We start from the raw sequence: 17,944 nt of genomic DNA on the forward strand, positions 1-17,944 counted from the left end.
TCTTAAGCCAATAAAATGTGCAGCCGTAAAAGCAAATTCACGGGTGTTTTGTCATCTCCGGGTAATCGTCTGGTTACCCCACTTCCGCTATTTCCTGGTCTGTTTATTCGTCGCATAATTTATTTTTCTTCGACGATATTGCTGGCGGGTGGTCGTCGTATTGTGCATCACTCCAATTCTATCGGCTTGCGGCCTGAGGGATAGGAAAATACACGGATATCATTGGGAAAGAGGAAAGGAAAAACTTGAAGGGGAGATGGTGCTCGCAAACACTTGGAGTGTGCGAAACGCGCATCCGTTTCATTTTATCAGACATCCGGATCCTGACTTCTCAACCAAGAAGGAGAGCAGTCTAAGCTTCACGGGTTCAATTCTACAGAAACCCATTTCAAGAAATGGCGGAAGTTCACAAGTTTCTTGCAGGTGCACCTCCAATTCTGATGGGGACTGGAACAGATGGAGCCAGCACTTCTCGGAAGTCGATAGAGCCGAGAGGCTTACGTCAGTTCTTAAGGTACCATTTCGCCAGCTGAAATATTGGATAAAAGAGATCTGTTAACCTCCGACGTCAGTTCTTAACGTGGCTGTTTTTCTGGCTTTTACTTTGTTCTACTTATTTCGTGCACGAATTCGTAAATGATGAAATCCGGTACGGACTTCGTATTGTACTTTGTCTTATTTTGAAAATGGTACAATCCATAAATTTATCAAAAAACTACTTAACTATGTGTGTTGGCTTTCTATTTTAGCAGAATTATGGTTAGGCTTCTCTGTCCCATGTAAATTTTGGTGTCAGAATTACTACTAGTATTTCAAGATGTTCGGTCAATGATGATTATTAATTTGTGACTTACTGCTTACACATATCCTTTTACCTAATGTGTATGCTGAACAAATGAGCTAATGTGTATGCTGAACAAATGAGCTTATAGAGGAAAAGTTTTTATGAGGAAGTAGAATAAAGATCTAGCTTGATTGTGATGATTCAGATATAACTCAGGAACTGAACTCCTGCACCCAGCACGGGTTTTAATAAAAGAGTATCTTTGGCTGGTGTTTGATGATAGGCATCCTATGAGTTCACCAAAGAATAAGTTTTGGGCTTTTTTCTTGTGTGGAAAAAGATATTGCTTAAGTTTGAAGTTTCCAGATTCTCTTATTTCAGTTTTATGTAAAATAGATCTTTAATATTGCTGTAAACTGCTTCGAATCCTCCCTCTATCAAAAATGTTTTCCCTTCCAGAAAAAAAAGGTTCCTCTTTATTACTCTGAGAATCACCTCAACAAAAAATGTTGTAAAACTATTCTGAAGCAATTTGAGTATATGGGCTGGGACTTGAATAATTCTCCTTCACTAAGATGGCAATGGTTCACATTCAGCAATCTTACCTGAAAGTTAGCTAGAACATTAGCTAGAATGTTTGCTCTGGCTCTATAGGCTCCAAAATGCACTAGATGATATTCCTGTGGGATTGGCCTCTGACTTCCTGTCAACCATGCACGAGTAAAGTTTCTGACTTGCAAGATATTAAAATTTGAGACTTAATGATATAGCTTGGAATTTAAATTGGTTTAGCATGTCAGTAGTACACGTGTTTCACTGACTCAAAATGAAACATGGGTACGAAGGGTTAGCCTGCAATAAAAGCAAACCTGTAAGCTCATAATGCTTAATATTTTTCTAAATCGATGATTTTCTCACATTTATATAATAACTTTTACAGCTACAACTTGAAGATGCTGTTGAGGAGGAAGATTTTCAGGAAGCTGTTAGGCTGAAAAATGCCATTGCAGAAGCTGCATCCAAAGACACTGTGGCTGAAGTCATGTCCCAATTGAAGGTTGAAATAATTCGCTAGATTAGCCAAGAGGTTGACCTTGCGAGAAAGACTGGATTTTTAATCTTCCTTACTCTTTTCTTGGCAGAATGCAATTGATGAAGAGCGTTATACTGATGCTTCAATACTCTCCAGATGTACTGGAACTGGGCTGGTAAGTTTCACCAAATTAATTCTTTGTACTTGGTCCATCCTAGACAATCCATTTACACTTCTTTCATTTTCCTGGATGAATGGCACAACAATCTTCACTGTATCTAATACCTGTGTCTTCAAGTATAGTGACTGTGCTCACGCTAATAGTTGCCAGTTAGGAGGATTCACCAGTTCCAAAATTCTTTGTCAGTTAGTGATTCTCCACAAAATGGTATTGAAACTGTAAAAAGGCCATATCTAAAGGTAGGCGTAGACTAGCAAGTTAAGAGGGAAACCCACTGCACACCAACCACCTTCACATGCGGTGGAATGGGTTTCAGCAAAAAACCTGTGCAGAGTCAGGCAGGGGACAGGTTATTCATGCCCCCATCTGAGGGGCCTTTGAGACTATTTGCACCTGTCTTTATGAAATGATATAGTTTTATAGGATAAGAAAAAGTTTTTTTCAGACAAGTGAGGGTAGTTACTGAAGGAAACTTTCCACTATTTATTTTTATGGAAATGACTCTTTTCAAAAGAGACTTGAAGTGGCTGTTTATTGAACGTAAATTTCAACTAGTAAAAGAAAAAATATTTTTATATCCTTTTTTTGAACAAAAGGATTCCTTATTTTAAAAAGATTGTTTGGGTGGGCCCAGGGCACGAGGATATGTAGGGTAGGATGGGATTGGAAATTCAACCCCATCTAGGGGTAGGTGGGGATGGGTTTGGGGGTTGGGTTATTGGAAACCCAACCTCCAACCTGGTTCCATTCCTTTCTAGTGAGTAATGATTCATGCATCAGATAGCTAGGATCATGAAATCAGTGGTGTCTGTTTTTTTTTTTTTTTTTGGCATAGCCTTTTAAAGTCAAGCATTCAAAAGGTTATCCATTCCATACTATTCTCGTAGTGTCATATGTTTTGCATTTCAACAATACATCAACTTAACCAGTTAAGCACTCCATCGCATTAGTTGGTTATCTCGTACATTATCAGTTAGTCAGTTTACTTTAAGGAGGAACTTTGTTGATTTTTGTTTTTCCTGTTGTTGTTTTTCTGTAATTTCATTTTTATTTTCTCTCTTTTTGACTTCTTATTTATTTGCCGCTTTCAGGTAGGTTGGTGGATAGGTCTTTCGAAAGATTCAGATGATCCTTTTGGTAGAGTTGTTCGTATAACGCCTGGTCTCGGTAGATTTGTCGCAAGGATTTACAGCCCGAGGTGATATATCATACTCTTTTTAAATTTGATTACACACAAATTACATTGCCAACAAAAAATCCTGCACATTATAAAAAAATCAAACCCAGGTGCAACTTGATCTCAAGATCTCCACTCATTGATGTTGCACTTAAACATTATTCCTAGAGCAATTTTTTTGGTGATTATATATGTGACAAACTTTTTATTTTCAGACAGCTGATGAGTGGCTCTCCTGGCACTCCATTGTTTGAAATATTTCTTGTCAAAGATGCAGATGCTTCATACGTTATGAAGGTGAGATTATTAAGATTTTGTGAAAGGCAACTGATATTTTAGCTTTCGAGAAATATTTTTCAAGGCTATGAGAGAATTCACTAAAGTGGATTTTCAGCCTAAGCTTCTTTATGAATGAAATGAATCAAAAGTGCTTTGTCAAATTTAGAGGTGGCACCTGTCTGATTTAGCCATCCTTACTGTTAATGTTTTAATGGTGTCAGTGAAAGTCAATATGGATTAACAGAATTTCATATCAGTTGATGTCCTGCAATTTGGACTATGATCTCTCCTTAGTGGCTAACCTCCTATTGGCGCCCATGCTATGAAAACTAATTCTACTTGTATGTGAGGCCCAGTATTAGATTACTGTATTCAAGAGTCTAGTCAAGAAGACGTTGTTGTTTTTTCTTATCCCCAATTTTCAAAGTTGTTCTGGTAATTCAATGGGCAGGTAGTATATATGCAGCCGGCAAAAGCTACATCAGTTCAGAACCCATCATCACCATCAAAATCCATTGATGATACATCTAAATCTGGAAATTCTTCTACAGAAGATAATCCAGATCATGAAGATGAGAATCAATCTGACAGTGTTGCTGACAAGAATGTTTCTTCAAAGGAAGCAACTGAAGAAGTGTTGAAAGGGGTCATAGACTTCCTCAAAGATAGAATTCCAGGTCTTAAAGTTAAGGTCATGAATGTTAGTAAACCAGAGGAAGTGAAAGGAGATAATGAATCTCAGTTGATACAGGAGGAAGATGATAAAGAAATCCATTCTTCTGAAAATCGTGAAGATGAGATCAGTAATGTAGATGGTGAAGGAGTGACACTTGAAGGAGGTACCAGTATCAAGGAAGGGGAGAAAGATAATGTCAAGCTCTTTATTGGTGGAATATTAAATAATAAGGACAAAAGCTTTTCAAAGACTTATTTGCGTGTTCCAGCAGAATTAAAGAGTATGGAAAGAGATTCCTTTGTTCTTCACATACCTAAGAGGGATGAAAATCCAGTTGTCGGAGAAAGTAAAATATCTGGCCTCAAATTGGCAGCTATTGCAGCTGAGGGGGTCTCAGAACTTATGCCAAGTGATGTTGCCAAGGCCTTTTGGAGTGTTGATAAGGTTCCTTCAAAGGTGAGAACAAGATAAGCTACACTCTTTTTCCCTGCATTTTGGGAAAAGCTATGACTTGGAAGTAGTCCCCTTTTCTATTCAAATAACAAGTGCCGACGTTATTTCTGACTGAGAGTTTCAAAGTATTTGGATATGTACTAACTCTCCTTTAGGTTTCATTATTCTTAAAAAAAAAAAAAAATTATTGTTTAGGTTTCTAGAGATGTTCGTGAGGCTGTCAAGCTTGCACTTAGTCAGGCACAGAGACGAAACAGATTATCAACTGAAACGATTTTTAATCGAATCAATAATGCACATGATAGTCTAGATCCTTTTGATGGTGAGTTATCTGTTTTTATTTTATTTATTTTTTTGTTTTGGAAATAATTTAGTTATTTATTATTTATTGAACACCTGCGTAAAGGTTAATGGTTGTTGTTACAACTGAAAATGGAATGGTATTTGGAAGCAGGTTTATATGTTGGAGCATTTGGTCCCTATGGTACTGAGGTAGTACAGCTAAGACGTAAAGTTGGCGACTGGCATGACTTTGGTAATGTGGACAATGGTTCTAGTATGGAGTTTTTTGAGTATGTGGAAGCAATAAAGCTTACTGGCGATCTCAATGTTCCTGCTGGCGAGGTTTGTTGCTAGCTGGTTTGTTGGTTCTTGCTGCTATGTATAAAACAACTTAAAATTTTGGTTCTAACTTTATTGTAGGTCACTTTTCGTGCAAAAATTGGCAAAGAGAATCGCCTGCCAAACCGGGGGCTCTATCCGGAAGAATTGGGAGTGGTATGATTCTCTCACTTTATAAATGTTGACTGCAGTCAACATATTGAGTTACTGATGATTGCTGCTTATGTACACTGGGAGTTACTTGTGCTTTCAATTCCTTGTAAAATGGCCAAATATACCCTCTTCACTACAGTTGGTAACATTTTACCAGTCCCATATGTAGTTCACAAATCTAATATCTGGAGACCAAATGGGTGATCGATGGAAATCACCAGCAGGATTGTCTGGCTCCTGCCAGCGTTTGCTGTACAGTAGTCTAGTTGGGGGAGAGATACTTGCCAGATTTTTTTACTGCTAGATGATGATTTTGATTACACAATTTTATCGCTCATTGCACATAGTGATTTCATTGTTTTAGATTGCAAGTTACAAGGGTCAGGGAAGAATAGCAGAAGCGGGATTTCGGAATCCTCAGTGGGTTGATGGTGAACTACTTCAACTCAATGGCAAGGTAATTAGAGATATAAATTCTCCATTTTCATGGTTGAGTTAACAACTAGGCAAATAATCAGACATATTTGTTTCTTATTGCTTACATTTGACTAGCCTACGGGTCGGGCTCAGTACACGTAGGAGCCTCTTGGACATGCTGGATGGGGTATATACATAGTCCGTTTTGTATCTAATATACTTGTGTTCAATTTCAGGGCCTAGGGCAGCATGTTAGAGGCGCTGAACTAGGGTTTCTTTACGTTGTTCCAGAGCAAAGCTTCCTTGTATTGTTTGATCGGTTGAAACTCCCAGGGTGACCAGTACTTGTTTCCTGCAAGATAATCAGTCAGTCACAGAAATATGAAAGATCAAATGCTTGAACTGGGAAAGATGTGAATTGGACATGTGATAGCTGGAGCTTAGGAGTGAGAAGCTGCCTAAGTGTTGAACTTTTGGCCTTTAATTTGGAAGAGGGGGGTTCCTTTAACCTGAAGGCGCTTGGGCCTGAGTTCAGTTTATTCTCTTTCTGTTCTAACTATCTTTCCTCTCTCATGTTGTATTAATATCAACGTATGGATCTCTCTCATGTTTTCTCAGTGAATAACACGTGAAAATTTTAGTGAGAATAATTGATTTTTGTTGTTAATACTAATTTGATGTTATTTCTTGTTAAGAACATGTAAACACAGCCCAAGAAGGTCCGAGTTCCTCTCTCTCTCTCTCTCTCTCTCTCTTATGTGTTCTATATTTATACATTTACAGATTAGTTGAATTTTATGGAACTGTAATATAAAGCTTCTCATAGCTTTATCGTAAAATCTGGGGTGCATCAGTCAGTTGAACAGATTCAACCTGTCCAAGGCTCTCGTTCAAGTTAATGACACCAGAGACTTGGGAATGGGAGAAAACTAGGTTGACCGGCTGGATCAGCCTGGTTCAACTGGTGAAACGGATCTCTCATTCTGTATCAGCAAGGGAGAAAGCCTCTGTCTCCACTGTCAGCTCCTCCCTTTGGGAGATCCGGAGAAGGGGGAGATGGGTTGTGGCCTCCTTCCACTTCGCCGCCGATAACGAAGGATGGCTTCATTGCCCTCTTTTTATTGCCATCTGTGAGTGTTTCTCGGTTACCCGAAAAGAAAAATTACAGTCAAGGCTAAACCGGGAAGTTCCGGTGACCCGGAGACCCGGTTCGGGTTGGACAACTTATTCCTAGGCTTAGGGGGTCTACCACTTATAAATTACAGTCGCTTGCTTTCTGTTTCCAGTTTTCCACGTGTCTATGAAAGCTTAGAGGAAAGAAAAGTAACTAAAGATATTTGCGTGGCACCGTTGATCCGAACCTTCACTCCACAGTGCAATTTGTTCTCTACCCATGTGTGGACCCCTTTTTCGTCCATGAAATAGATGCCTCTGCAATCGATTCGACCATCCAGCTCTTGCTAACACCGCCGGCGCGACATGGATGGCATTCTCTGATCGCCTCGGGTGTCAAAAAGGCCCTCCCCGCCGCCGGAGAACCCTCTATTATGGATCCGTCACCGAGGGGATCTCCTGAAAAGCCTCTCTCTCCGGCGATTCAGAAAATAACTGTCCAGGAAGTTCTTGTTTTGCCTCCTCCTTCACCGTCGACCTCCAATCGGACGGTGAGGGGCGAGCTGGGCCTTCCTACCCTCTCCTGCATCTGTTGTGAATCGGGCCAACCGAGACGATCCGCCGATCGCGACCAAAGTGGAAGCACCGTCTGGCCACCGTAACTCAAAGGTCGTGTTGGGGATTTTGCGTCGATCAAAGAGAGACTCAATGTTGAAGAGGGCGGAGCTAGGCTTTAGAATCTGTAGTCTTATTTTCTGTTTGATCTCCTTCTCGGTGATGGCAGCGGATAAGACTCAGGGATGGGCTGGAGATTCTTTCGAAAGATACAAGGAGTACAGGTATTTCAGACTCCTACTAGCTTTTTATTTTTTATTTCCGCTCGGGAGTGGATTGTCTAATTTCATGTGCTTCTGGTTTCGATAAGAAGTCCAAGCGTGAAATTCTGCACTCGGTACCTAATCAGCGAAAAGAGATTGAGAGAACATATAATCATTACTTAATCTCATCCTGCAAATGTTCTCTGTTTTCTTACTATTATATTGAGAAAATGCATTTCGAGTCGTCATTTTTTACTTTCCAGTATGTTATGCCTTCTCTTTTCCTTTTTAGTTAGAATCTCTTAGGTTTAATTCTTTTATCTTTTCTCTTCGTTTGCATTCGTGAAACTTTTCCTTTACTTTCATTTATGCTTGTTAGTTTTATTACAGCTTCTTTACACAGTGAGCAAATTGTGAATGGTCTATGGTCAGGTATTGTATATCGGTGACCGTAATTGGATTCGTGTACGCCGGCTTCCAAGCGTACGCGATCGTTCACCATTTGATGACGGGGAAGTACCTGACTCAGCATCCCTTCCGTCAATACTTGGATTTCTCGTTGGATCAGGCAAGTATCTTTCGATTTCGGGGGGGAGGGGTTGCGGTTTCCATTAGAGCTCACTGGTGGAGTCCTTTTTCCTGCTGCTTTTCCTGTTTTCCTTATCAGAAGGCGGTGCTTGGGTCCCCCACCACCTGGAACTTAGTGGTGTCTTCATTGGATTAAAGATCATAAGAGTTAGTGGGCTTTTATTACGATAATGATTGAAGATTGAAGCCTTCCAGTCGAAGGATTCCCAAATGGGTATGATTGCAAAGTTTTACCAGCGGCTGAGAAGCAAATCATCGAATTCCTGGAAAAACAGCTGGTTCAATCGATTGATCTTTTTTCTTTTCATTTCTTTTGACAAAAGTTCGATCGATTGGTACTGAAGGCTTTTGAGGATCAACCTGTTATATAATTTAAACACCCGTGAAATCTTCCTAGTTCCCGGTAAACCGAACTTGATGGTTTAGAACAAACGGATTATCATGATTGGTGTTTGATGTCTCCCGTTAATCAATGCAGATACTGGCGTATCTGCTGATATCATCTTCTTCGTCAGCTGCTACTCGGACTGACGACTGGGTCTCGAACTGGGGTGAGGATGAATTCACGAAGATGGCCGGTGCCTCCATCGGCATGTCGTTTATGGCGTTCGTATCCTTTGCTCTGAGTTCGCTAATGTCGGGTTATAGTCTCTGTAACGGAACTATATAATTAAGAATCTAAGACTTCTCCGTAAGGAATGTATAGTGAGGTCAGAAATATGGGCTTGGTTTAATAGGAAATTGTGATTCCTTGTTAATGGTTAGACAAATGAAACACAGCCAATCTACCTTTGAATTGGGAGAATTGAGCAATTGTTAATGGTTATTTAGGTATAATTATGTGGTACGAGAAAAACCCTTGAAATTAATAAAAAACAACAGAGCTAGTTATTAACCTTGTCATAGAATTAGATGTAATAATTCAAAAATAACAATAATAATAATAATAATAGAAAGAATACAAGATTTATCTTTGGACGTCTAAGATAATCATAATATGATAATAAAATCTCCAAATTATCATTAATGAAACAATAATCAATATATCGTGGACGTGGTAGGGGTTCTACTTTCGGACATCATTTGGAATGTTCACTCCCGAGTGCTCTCCAGGCTAGCATTGTGCCATTGTCAAGCCGCCCACATGTAAGCCATGACAGCAATTTGACTATGGGCAAGAAATTGAAAACGGAGATCACCCATGTGTCATCACTTCAGGGGGGAAAGCAGCAGATTACGCACTCTACCTGTTCGTTCCGTTCACAGTTAACCCCTACGAACAGAAACATAGATAAGCAGTTATAAATGATAATGGAAGCAATTCCCAGCATCACCATATCTGCGCAATTCAACCCTTTGCACCGCTCGGCCGCCTCCAGGAGTACATCTTTCGGCTCCTCATTTCTCTCTCCAACACCCCTTAAACAGCATTCTAGAGAGAGCTCGGTTTCCTTGGCAACCAGCTTTCCATTCATCCCTTTAGGATCTCTACGGCGAGTATGGAGGTTGTTAACCGGGTGTCTTGAATCCGATTACCTGCGACTCAATTAAGTCATTTCAAATCCACGTTATGACCCGACGAATGACTTAATTGGGAGCTCTCGGTTCGGGCCTCTAGAGTTCGGAACATTCAGACATTTTAGGGCTTCTTTGGAAATAAGGGTTTTGACGATTTAGGAGAAATTGATTTTTGATTTGTATATGCTTGGAGCTGCAAAACTTCTCTTCCGTTTAGTGGAATCGTCGTGGATGTAAGTTATTGCCGAACCGCATAAACTCCATGCCACATTTTTCGTATGAGCATTTCGTTATACATCACTCTGACTATCACAGTGAACAACTGTAACACCTTGTGGCAAACCAAGCTTACCAAGTAAACCTCTCAATCAGATAGCTTATTTCACTGCCTCAGTCATAGCCATGTACTCGACCTCTGTAGTGGATAAGGCAATTGTAGTCTGTAATGTTGCCTTCCAACTAACAACACAACTCGAGAGAGTGAAAACATAACCTGTCAGAGATCTCCTCTTATCATGATCATCAGCATAATCAGAATCAACATAGCCAACAACACCATCATCGCTGCAACCCCCAAATACCAACCCGGTACTAGTAGTACTCTTCACAGCCTGCCAGGGTGTGCCATATATCTACTCACAACACTAACCGCATGTGAAATATCTGGACGAGTGCAACTCATGGCATACATAAGGCTCCCAACTGTACTAGCATAGGGAACATGAGTCATGTGCTCCTCCTCCTCCTCGGTCTGCGGTGATAACTCTGCTGAAAGTTTGAAATGAGCAGCATTACTACCCGTGACAGGTTCACAGTAGTTCGAGGGCTCTAGAACCTTAACGGTCTCTGCCACAATCAATGCATAAGCAACCATGTCTGCATAGTCGTACTTTTGAGGCGGCCTTTTCTGCCTCCTCTCTCGATCTCGAGCCAAATTGCAGTCTTGCTTTTGTGAGGCATCTTCTACCTCACTAGAATCTTATACCCTTTCCTCAATAGATTGAATTGGAGTGTTTTCTATGTCTCTCCTAGAAGTGTCACACTCTAGCTCCACCTGTTCACTGACACCACGATTTCTGCCTTCATCAACAGACTCCTTTCTTAAGTGAAGCATATAAGTTTCATCAAAAGTAACATCTCTACTAATAAGAAACTTGGGTGACTTAGGATCAGTACACCATAATCTATACCCTTTTACCCAGATGCATAGCCCAAAAATATACATTTTTTAACACAAGGTTCTAATTTTTCCTTATTAACACGAGCATAAGCTGGACAACCAAAAAATTTTAAATTAGAATAATCTGCAGGAGTACCAGACCAGACCTCAACAGGAGTCTTACATTCAATAGCAGTCAATGGAGATCGATTCACCAAGTAACATGCTGTGGAAACTGCCTCAACCCAAAAATCTTTCCCCAAACTCGCATTAGAGAGCATACACCTAGCCCTCTCTAAAAGTGTCATGTTCATGTGTTCTACGATACCATTTTGCTGAGGAGTGTGCCTAATTGTGCGATGCCAAGTGATTCCCACATTCTTGCAGAAATCATTGAACTCCCCTGCATAGAACTCCAAACCATTACTAGTCTTCAATAGTTTGATCTTTTTTTCAGTTTGGTTCTCAATCATGGCCTTAAACTAGTTGAAAGTAACAAACGCTTCATCCTTTGTCTTCAACGGATAAAACCAAACCTTCCTAGAGTAGTCATCAATGAAGGTAATGAAATACCGAGCACCACCCTTTGAAGGAACACGAGAGGGACCCACATGTCAGAATGAATGTAATCCACTGTACCCTTGGTTCTATGGATTGCCGTACTGAATTTAAGACACCTCTGCTTCCCAAGAACGCAATGTTCACAGAAGTCTAAATTTTCTGTTTTCTGACCACCAAGCAGACCCTACTTGCTCAAAACTGTCAGACCCCTCTCATTTATATGCCCTAAGCGCATATGCCACAATCGAGTAGTGTCTGAATTTGAATCTGCAGATGAGGAAACTGCTGCAGCGCCTATAACTGTACTGCCCTAAAGCACATAAAGGTTACTAACCTTTGTCTCTTTCATCACAACCAATGCACCTTTGCAGACTTTCATAACTCCACCTTCAGCAGTATATCTGCAGCCAAGAGAATCAAGAGAACCCAGAGAAATAAGATTTTTCTTCAAATCTGGTACATGCCGAACTTCTGACAAAGTCCTCACTATACCGTCATGCATCTTGATTTGAACCGTTTCAATCCCGACAGTTTTACAGGGCATTTTGTTCCCCATCAAAATTGTACCACAATTCGTCAGCTGATATGTTGCGAAGTAATCTTTGGTAGGACACATGTGGTAGGAGCAACCTGAATCAAGTATCCACTCATCTTGTGAGTGTACAGCACAAGCATCAACTGAGAGAACATATTCTGAACCATCAGAATGATCTTTAACAATCCCAACAACATCTTTCTTTCCTTCTCTTTTCTCCTTCTCTTTGAGTTTTAGACAGTCTCGTAAAAAGTGACCCGGTTGACAACAATAATTGCACTTGCCTTGTTTCCCTTTTGACTGCGACCTAGAATGGCCACTGCCTTCAGAATTCACTAAATAGACCATCTGCTTGTTCCTCTCCCCCACTGGTAAACACCTTCTTCCTCAACTCCTTAGAGTATAAGGATACCTTAACGTCTTCCATAGAGATGGTATCGTGCCCATGGAGCATAGTCGTAACGAAGTGCTCAAAAGACAAGGGTAAAGAGCACATTACAATCAGTGTTTGATCCTCATTTTCAATGGTAACATCTATATTCTTCAAATCCATAACAATCTTATTGAATTCATTAAGATGTTCTTGAATTGATGTACATTCTTTCATCCGAAGAGTGTAGAGGCGTTGTTTCAAGTACAGTCTGTTCGTGAGAGATTTAGTCATATAAATACTCTCCAACTTGAGCCACAAACCAGCCGTGGCAATCTCATCCGCAACCTCCCTTGGAACCTTATCCGTCAAGCACAATTGAATTGAACGCAGTGCTTTGATGTCTAGTTCCTCTTTGTTTTCCTCTGATATCATTGTTGGAAGTTTATCCTTCCCATTCAACGCTTTATAGAAGCCCTGTTGTACCAACAAGGCACGCATTTTCACTCGTCACAGACTAAAACTCATCTGCCCATCGAACTTTTCTACTGTATACTTCGCAGCTATTATACCAAAATTAATCTCAATCACAAAAGGGAAAAATTGAGTTTCTCTTGCTCAGTTGAGTAAGCCTTCTCTCCCTCGGGACTGTGAAAACAAAGTCCTCTCTCGGCACTTACATAAACCAAAAAATGAGCTTCTCTCTCTATGATAGTCAGAGTGTTATATATTTGACTAAAAATCGGATGTATCATGAGATAACTAAGCACATTGATGTCAGATATCATTTTGTGAGAGATATTGTCTCTCAGGGCCAAATTGAGGTAAAGAAGATTGGTATCGCAGAGAATACAGCAGATATGATGACCAAACCAGTTCCTACACTCAAGTTCAAACACTGCTTGGACTTGATTGGTGTTCACAATATTTGATGAGGAGGCCCTAAGGGGCAAGGTAGAAATGGCGATAGATAATTTCATTTTTTTCAGAGGCGAGTGATTCAATTCAAGCCAAGGTAGAGATTTGTTAACCGGGTGTCTTGAATCCGATTACCCGCGACCCGGTTAAGTCATTTCAGATCCACGTTATGTCCATACGAATGACTTAATCGGGAGCTCTCGGTTCGGGCCTCTATAGTTCGGAACATTCAGACATTTTGGGGCTTCTTCGGAAGTAAGGGTTTCGTCGATTTGGGAGAAATCGATTTTCGATTTGTATATGCTTAGAGCCGCAAAGCTTTTCTTCTGTTTAGTGGAATTGTCTTCTCCTCCAGTGGATGTAGGTCGTTGCCGAACAACGTAAACTCTGTGCCTCCTCTTTTGTTTGAGATTGATTTATGTTTCTGCATATTTCGTTTTCTCATTTGTTTATATACTTCGTAGTTTGATAATCTCAAGATCTATGCTCGGTTTATACCTTTAGTTCTAACAGAGGTGTGGATGTGTTGAAATTCAATTAGAATGTTTTGGTGCCAGAAGTTAAGGAGGACCAGGTCTTGATTAAGGTTGTTGCGGTAGCACTTAATCCAGTTGATGCGAAGAGGAGGCAGGGGATGTTCAAGGCCATCGATTCACCCTTACCCGTACGTTGTCTGGCTCTTTCTCCCTCTTGGGTTTAGTTTAATCTTTTTTCTTTAATCCCGTCGAACTTCTGCGGCATTTTTGGTTACTCTAGCAAAATTTTCTGATGCTCCTACAATTTGCACTATTCTTGTTCAGTCACTCAAAAACATTCGATAGACGTTCACGAGCAGACGATTTGTGATGACTAGGTTCTTGTATGTGGATTTCTGTAGACTGTTCCTGGCTACGATGTTGCGGGCGTGGTTGTCAAAGTAGGAAGCCAAGTGAAGTCTCTAAAGCAAGGTGACGAAGTATACGGGGACATAAATGAGAAGGCCTTGGACAATCCAAAACGGTTCGGATCTCTCGGTGAGTATACTGCAGTTGAGGAGAGACTGCTGGCTCTGAAGCCAAAAAATCTTGATTTTGCACAGGCAGCTGGCCTTCCGCTAGCCATTGAGACCGCCTATGAAGGTCTCGAAACAGCTGGATTTTCTGCTGGTAAATCACTTCTTGTTCTGGGTGGGGCTGGTGGTGTCGGATCTCTAGTAATCGAGGTAAATTTAACGTACGGAAGCCACAATTTTGCTCTCTCTAGTTAATTTATGCTCATGACTTGTTTTCTCCATTGAAACAGAAAAGTAATTAACCTCCCGATAGTACAGACTTGTGTAGAATTCATCATAAGTGTAAATTTCGAACACTGGGTACATTGATAGCTCTCTGCTTCATTTTGGTCAGCTCGCAAAGCAGGTATTTGGCGCCTCTAGAGTTGCAGCTACTGCCAGTACAGGAAAATTGGAGCTGTTGAGGAGCTTGGGAGCAGATGTGGCCATTGACCATACCAAGGAGAATTTTGAGGATCTATCAGAGAAATTTGATGTGGTATACGATGCAGTTGGTAAGCTGCCTTCTCAAAATAAGACTAACATCATCGAGTTTCGTTATACCCAGGACAAGTTTGCAAATCCACGAGCTAAAATTAATGAATTATATGATTCAGTTGAATTTTTTTGAGCACAAGAGAGAGAAAGAACCTGCAGGCTGCAGCTGAATCAGTTACTTAATGGAACTATGCAGGACAGAGAGAGCGAGCAGTAAAAGCCGTGAAGGAAGGTGGTAGCGTGGTGGTTCTGACGGGGGGCGCCACTTCCCCAGCCCCAGGCTTCAGATTCGTGGTCACTTCCGACGGGTCTGTTTTATCAAAGTTGAATCCTTATATAGAGAGTGGAAAGGTAAAGCCGGTTCTGGATCCGGCGGGCCCTTTCCCATTTCAGCAGGTGGCGGAAGCTTTTCCTATGTTAAGAAGTGGCATGCAACGGGAAAGGTTGTCATCTATCCTATTCCATGAAGTGTCTGAGACCATTAGTTTCTGGGAAACCATCTTTCTACAGTTTACATGTATAAAACCTCTTTTGAAAAGTAGAAGTGCCACTACCATGTTGCTTGTACAGTCGCAGAGCTTTCTACTAAAAAATAATGAATAAAATAGTTGGGAGTGTTTTTGTCGGTCGAGTGTGCAAAATCTCTGTTTTGCACCGTCTAGTAGAGGAATTGGCTATGGATTTTTTACTTTCCTGGGCTCCTCAAGAGGGTAATGCATCTGAGAATTCTGAGCGTTTTCCCTGTTTAATTACTTGCTTTAATGAATAATAAGAATATATTGACTAAATATATTCAGTCCCGTTTTGAGGAAAGTCTTCAGCTTTAATATTATGATAATGGGAAGCCATGAACAGAATCTCTGTCACGTGGACAAAGAAAAACACTTTTGTGGACCATTCAAGAAGAAGAATTCTTCAGGAAGACAAGACGAAAACAAGCAACGAACCTCCTGCGTCCTGCCATTCCATTTCATTAGTTCTTGTCCCATTCTTTAGTACTGAAATCTCCAAATGAATCCGCCCATTTCTCTCCCTCTCCTCTTCAAGTTCTCAGCAGCTTCTGTCTCCGGCGCGAGTTTCTTCTTCGCATGGCGGAATAGCCGACGCTGCGACATTCTCTCCTCGCAGCAGGCGGAGATCCGACACGCTCTTCAAAACCTCAGGCGGCCGCCAGAGATCTTCGTCATCGGGTTCAGGGGCCACGGCAAGAGCTCCTTCATCAACACGGCCTGTCGTGTCCTGGCGGAGGAAGACGGGCCTCTCGTCTTCCGGACGGAGACTGCACCGGTGGGTCCGACCAGGACGACGCTGGTCCCGCGACTAGTCCAGGCGGCGGGAAGAATGGTGACATTAGTTGACACGCCGGGGTTGCCTACAGAGAGGCTCAGCCGGGCTCAGACGGAGAGCGTCTTAGGCCGGCTCGCGGGTGGCGATAACGGCGTGGTGCCGGAGTGCGTGGTGGTTGTGCTCAGGTGCTCGTATATGCGCTATTCCGAGAGGCAAGTCTTGATGAAAAAGGTGATGGAGATCAGCACAGTTCTGCGAGCAAAAGGTGCTTCTTGTGGCCAAAACTCAACCATGACAATACTGGGATAATCCCTTTGAAGCTCAAATCGATAGTTGTTTCAAAATTGAAAGATTTAACCTTGTTTGTTTTGTATCAAATGGTTGGTCTTCAGGCTTGCCTTTTGTGGTGCTACTAACGCATAAGAAGGCACTGAAAAGGGCAAAGGAAGCAGACGAACTAAGGAAGGAGTTGGCGCTGAGGGCGAAGACGGACTGCATTTACTTCTTAGAGAACTACACTCCAGGCACTGCAACGACGAAGAGTGGCAACCGTTCCATGTCAGTTAAAAACAACTTTGACACACACAACGTAACGCTAGCGGTAATGAGGCAGTGTGTGGAATTCGTCTCCACCAGCAGAACTGATCTGTGCTCACCATCCTCTTCCTTGTCCATGGAGCGTCGAATTCAGTAGCTGAATTAGATCAGTGGGAAATGCCGTCATGGTTGCCTTTTTGTTAGCAAAAAAGAAATCTATTCAAGTCCAGATTTGTATACTGGTGATTTTCTTAGTTGCAGAACGCTAGAACTTCGTTTTCTTTCTTTCTTTTCATTTTTAATGTCTGTGTTGGCTAGTGACCACGAGTGTAATGCACAAGTTTTAAGCATGGTTTTCTTGTTACTTCCCTTCGATCGTTAAGCGTTATGGTTTAAGATTAAGTATTGGCTGATCTCGTTTCGAGTACGTTATGCCAAATCGGAGCACTTCAATATCGTATACGAGTTTATGATAACACATTTATACATAAATTAAGAAAAGGAGAGAGGTTTCACATCTTTCAACCTTTTAATTCTCAATGGAAGTGGAGAGGAGTTCACCTCCTTTCCACTCAAATAATGCCCTTCAGGAAGGCCCCCTCTCCTCCTACCAAACAAGCAGAGAGAGAGAGAGAGAGAGAGAGAGAACAAAGGAGATGTGACCTTCCCATTTCCTTCCCCGTCAAGGACCAACAAGAAGATGAAGGGAAAGAGTCATCCTCCTTTTGAACAAACAAAGCCTCCGTTGGGAACAAGTAGGAGACTCCTCCCTCTTTCTCCTATATCTTTCACTTCTCTCTTGCTTGTGAGAGAGGCAAGAGGGAATGGAAGTGGACCCCTCTCTCTCTCTCTCTCTCTCTCTCTCTTCCCCATTTGCTCCATGCAAAAGAAGATAGCTTTAACTCTTTCATAACTTTTTCTTCCTAATACTTAGGGTTTAGGGTTTAGAAAATTAACTCTTTGAAGGGACAACCACTACAAGAAAATATGTTATTAACAACGATATTAAATGATGTACTTAAATTACTTTGTAGCTTAATGATACATATAGATAGAGCCATCATAGAGTGAAAATATGATATTAACTTTTCCTTATAGAGATGAGCCCTCGACCCACAATAGATAGAGGAGGATTTATTCAATCTCATAGTTTGGGCTCCTAGGATATGACACCCTTGTGGAAATCTATTTCAATTGAGTCGAGTGGCCCAATGAATTAGGATTTCCCTATTGGTAGA

At 41.3% G+C, this 17,944-nt stretch overlaps 3 protein-coding genes and 1 pseudogene across 3 annotated transcripts; all 4 read left to right on the top strand.

Moving 5' to 3' along the window:
• The first annotated feature begins 91 nt into the window (after positions 1 to 91).
• Positions 92 to 6,516, top strand: LOC137941607 (protein EXECUTER 2, chloroplastic). Its single transcript, XM_068787092.1, has 11 exons — positions 92 to 514; positions 1,725 to 1,841; positions 1,927 to 1,992; positions 3,090 to 3,196; positions 3,391 to 3,472; positions 3,906 to 4,586; positions 4,779 to 4,905; positions 5,038 to 5,207; positions 5,286 to 5,360; positions 5,722 to 5,814; positions 6,011 to 6,516. The coding sequence occupies exons 1-11, from the start codon at positions 257 to 259 to the stop codon at positions 6,110 to 6,112; spliced, it is 1,878 nt and encodes a 625-aa protein (XP_068643193.1). The 5' UTR covers positions 92 to 256; the 3' UTR covers positions 6,113 to 6,516.
• A 636-nt stretch (positions 6,517 to 7,152) lies between these two features.
• LOC137941617 (CASP-like protein 4A3) lies at positions 7,153 to 9,051 on the top strand. Its single transcript, XM_068787104.1, has 3 exons — positions 7,153 to 7,726; positions 8,138 to 8,273; positions 8,772 to 9,051. The coding sequence occupies exons 1-3, from the start codon at positions 7,596 to 7,598 to the stop codon at positions 8,961 to 8,963; spliced, it is 459 nt and encodes a 152-aa protein (XP_068643205.1). The 5' UTR covers positions 7,153 to 7,595; the 3' UTR covers positions 8,964 to 9,051.
• On the top strand, positions 8,992 to 15,349 carry LOC137940884 (2-methylene-furan-3-one reductase-like; annotated as a pseudogene).
• Positions 15,350 to 15,870: 521 nt separating this feature from the next.
• LOC137941614 (uncharacterized) lies at positions 15,871 to 17,070 on the top strand. The gene is made up of 2 exons (XM_068787102.1): positions 15,871 to 16,434; positions 16,562 to 17,070. The coding sequence occupies exons 1-2, from the start codon at positions 15,894 to 15,896 to the stop codon at positions 16,861 to 16,863; spliced, it is 843 nt and encodes a 280-aa protein (XP_068643203.1). The 5' UTR covers positions 15,871 to 15,893; the 3' UTR covers positions 16,864 to 17,070.
• The last annotated feature ends 874 nt before the right edge of the window (positions 17,071 to 17,944 follow it).

The sequence above is a fragment of the Aristolochia californica genome, unplaced genomic scaffold (genome assembly GCF_029961685.1).
Source record: "Aristolochia californica isolate CCGP_79_NKW_82.1479 unplaced genomic scaffold, dmAriCali1.0.hap1 SCAF_9, whole genome shotgun sequence".
NCBI classification, from domain to species: Eukaryota; Viridiplantae; Streptophyta; class Magnoliopsida; order Piperales; family Aristolochiaceae; genus Aristolochia; species Aristolochia californica.

Excerpts from the sequence above, each read along its gene's own strand:
- LOC137941607 (XM_068787092.1), top strand. The coding sequence starts at position 257 with ATGGTGCTCGCAAACACTTGGAGTGTGCGAAACGCGCATCCGTTTCAT. Across the intron at positions 3,197-3,390 it reads GCAAGGATTTACAGCCCGAG|ACAGCTGATGAGTGGCTCTC; the intron begins GTGATATATCAT and ends TTTTATTTTCAG. Across the intron at positions 5,208-5,285 it reads TCAATGTTCCTGCTGGCGAG|GTCACTTTTCGTGCAAAAAT; the intron begins GTTTGTTGCTAG and ends ACTTTATTGTAG.
- LOC137941617 (XM_068787104.1), top strand. The coding sequence starts at position 7,596 with ATGTTGAAGAGGGCGGAGCTAGGCTTTAGAATCTGTAGTCTTATTTTC. Across the intron at positions 7,727-8,137 it reads GAAAGATACAAGGAGTACAG|GTATTGTATATCGGTGACCG; the intron begins GTATTTCAGACT and ends GTCTATGGTCAG. Across the intron at positions 8,274-8,771 it reads TGGATTTCTCGTTGGATCAG|ATACTGGCGTATCTGCTGAT; the intron begins GCAAGTATCTTT and ends TAATCAATGCAG.
- LOC137941614 (XM_068787102.1), top strand. The coding sequence starts at position 15,894 with ATGAATCCGCCCATTTCTCTCCCTCTCCTCTTCAAGTTCTCAGCAGCT. Across the intron at positions 16,435-16,561 it reads CACAGTTCTGCGAGCAAAAG|GCTTGCCTTTTGTGGTGCTA; the intron begins GTGCTTCTTGTG and ends GTTGGTCTTCAG.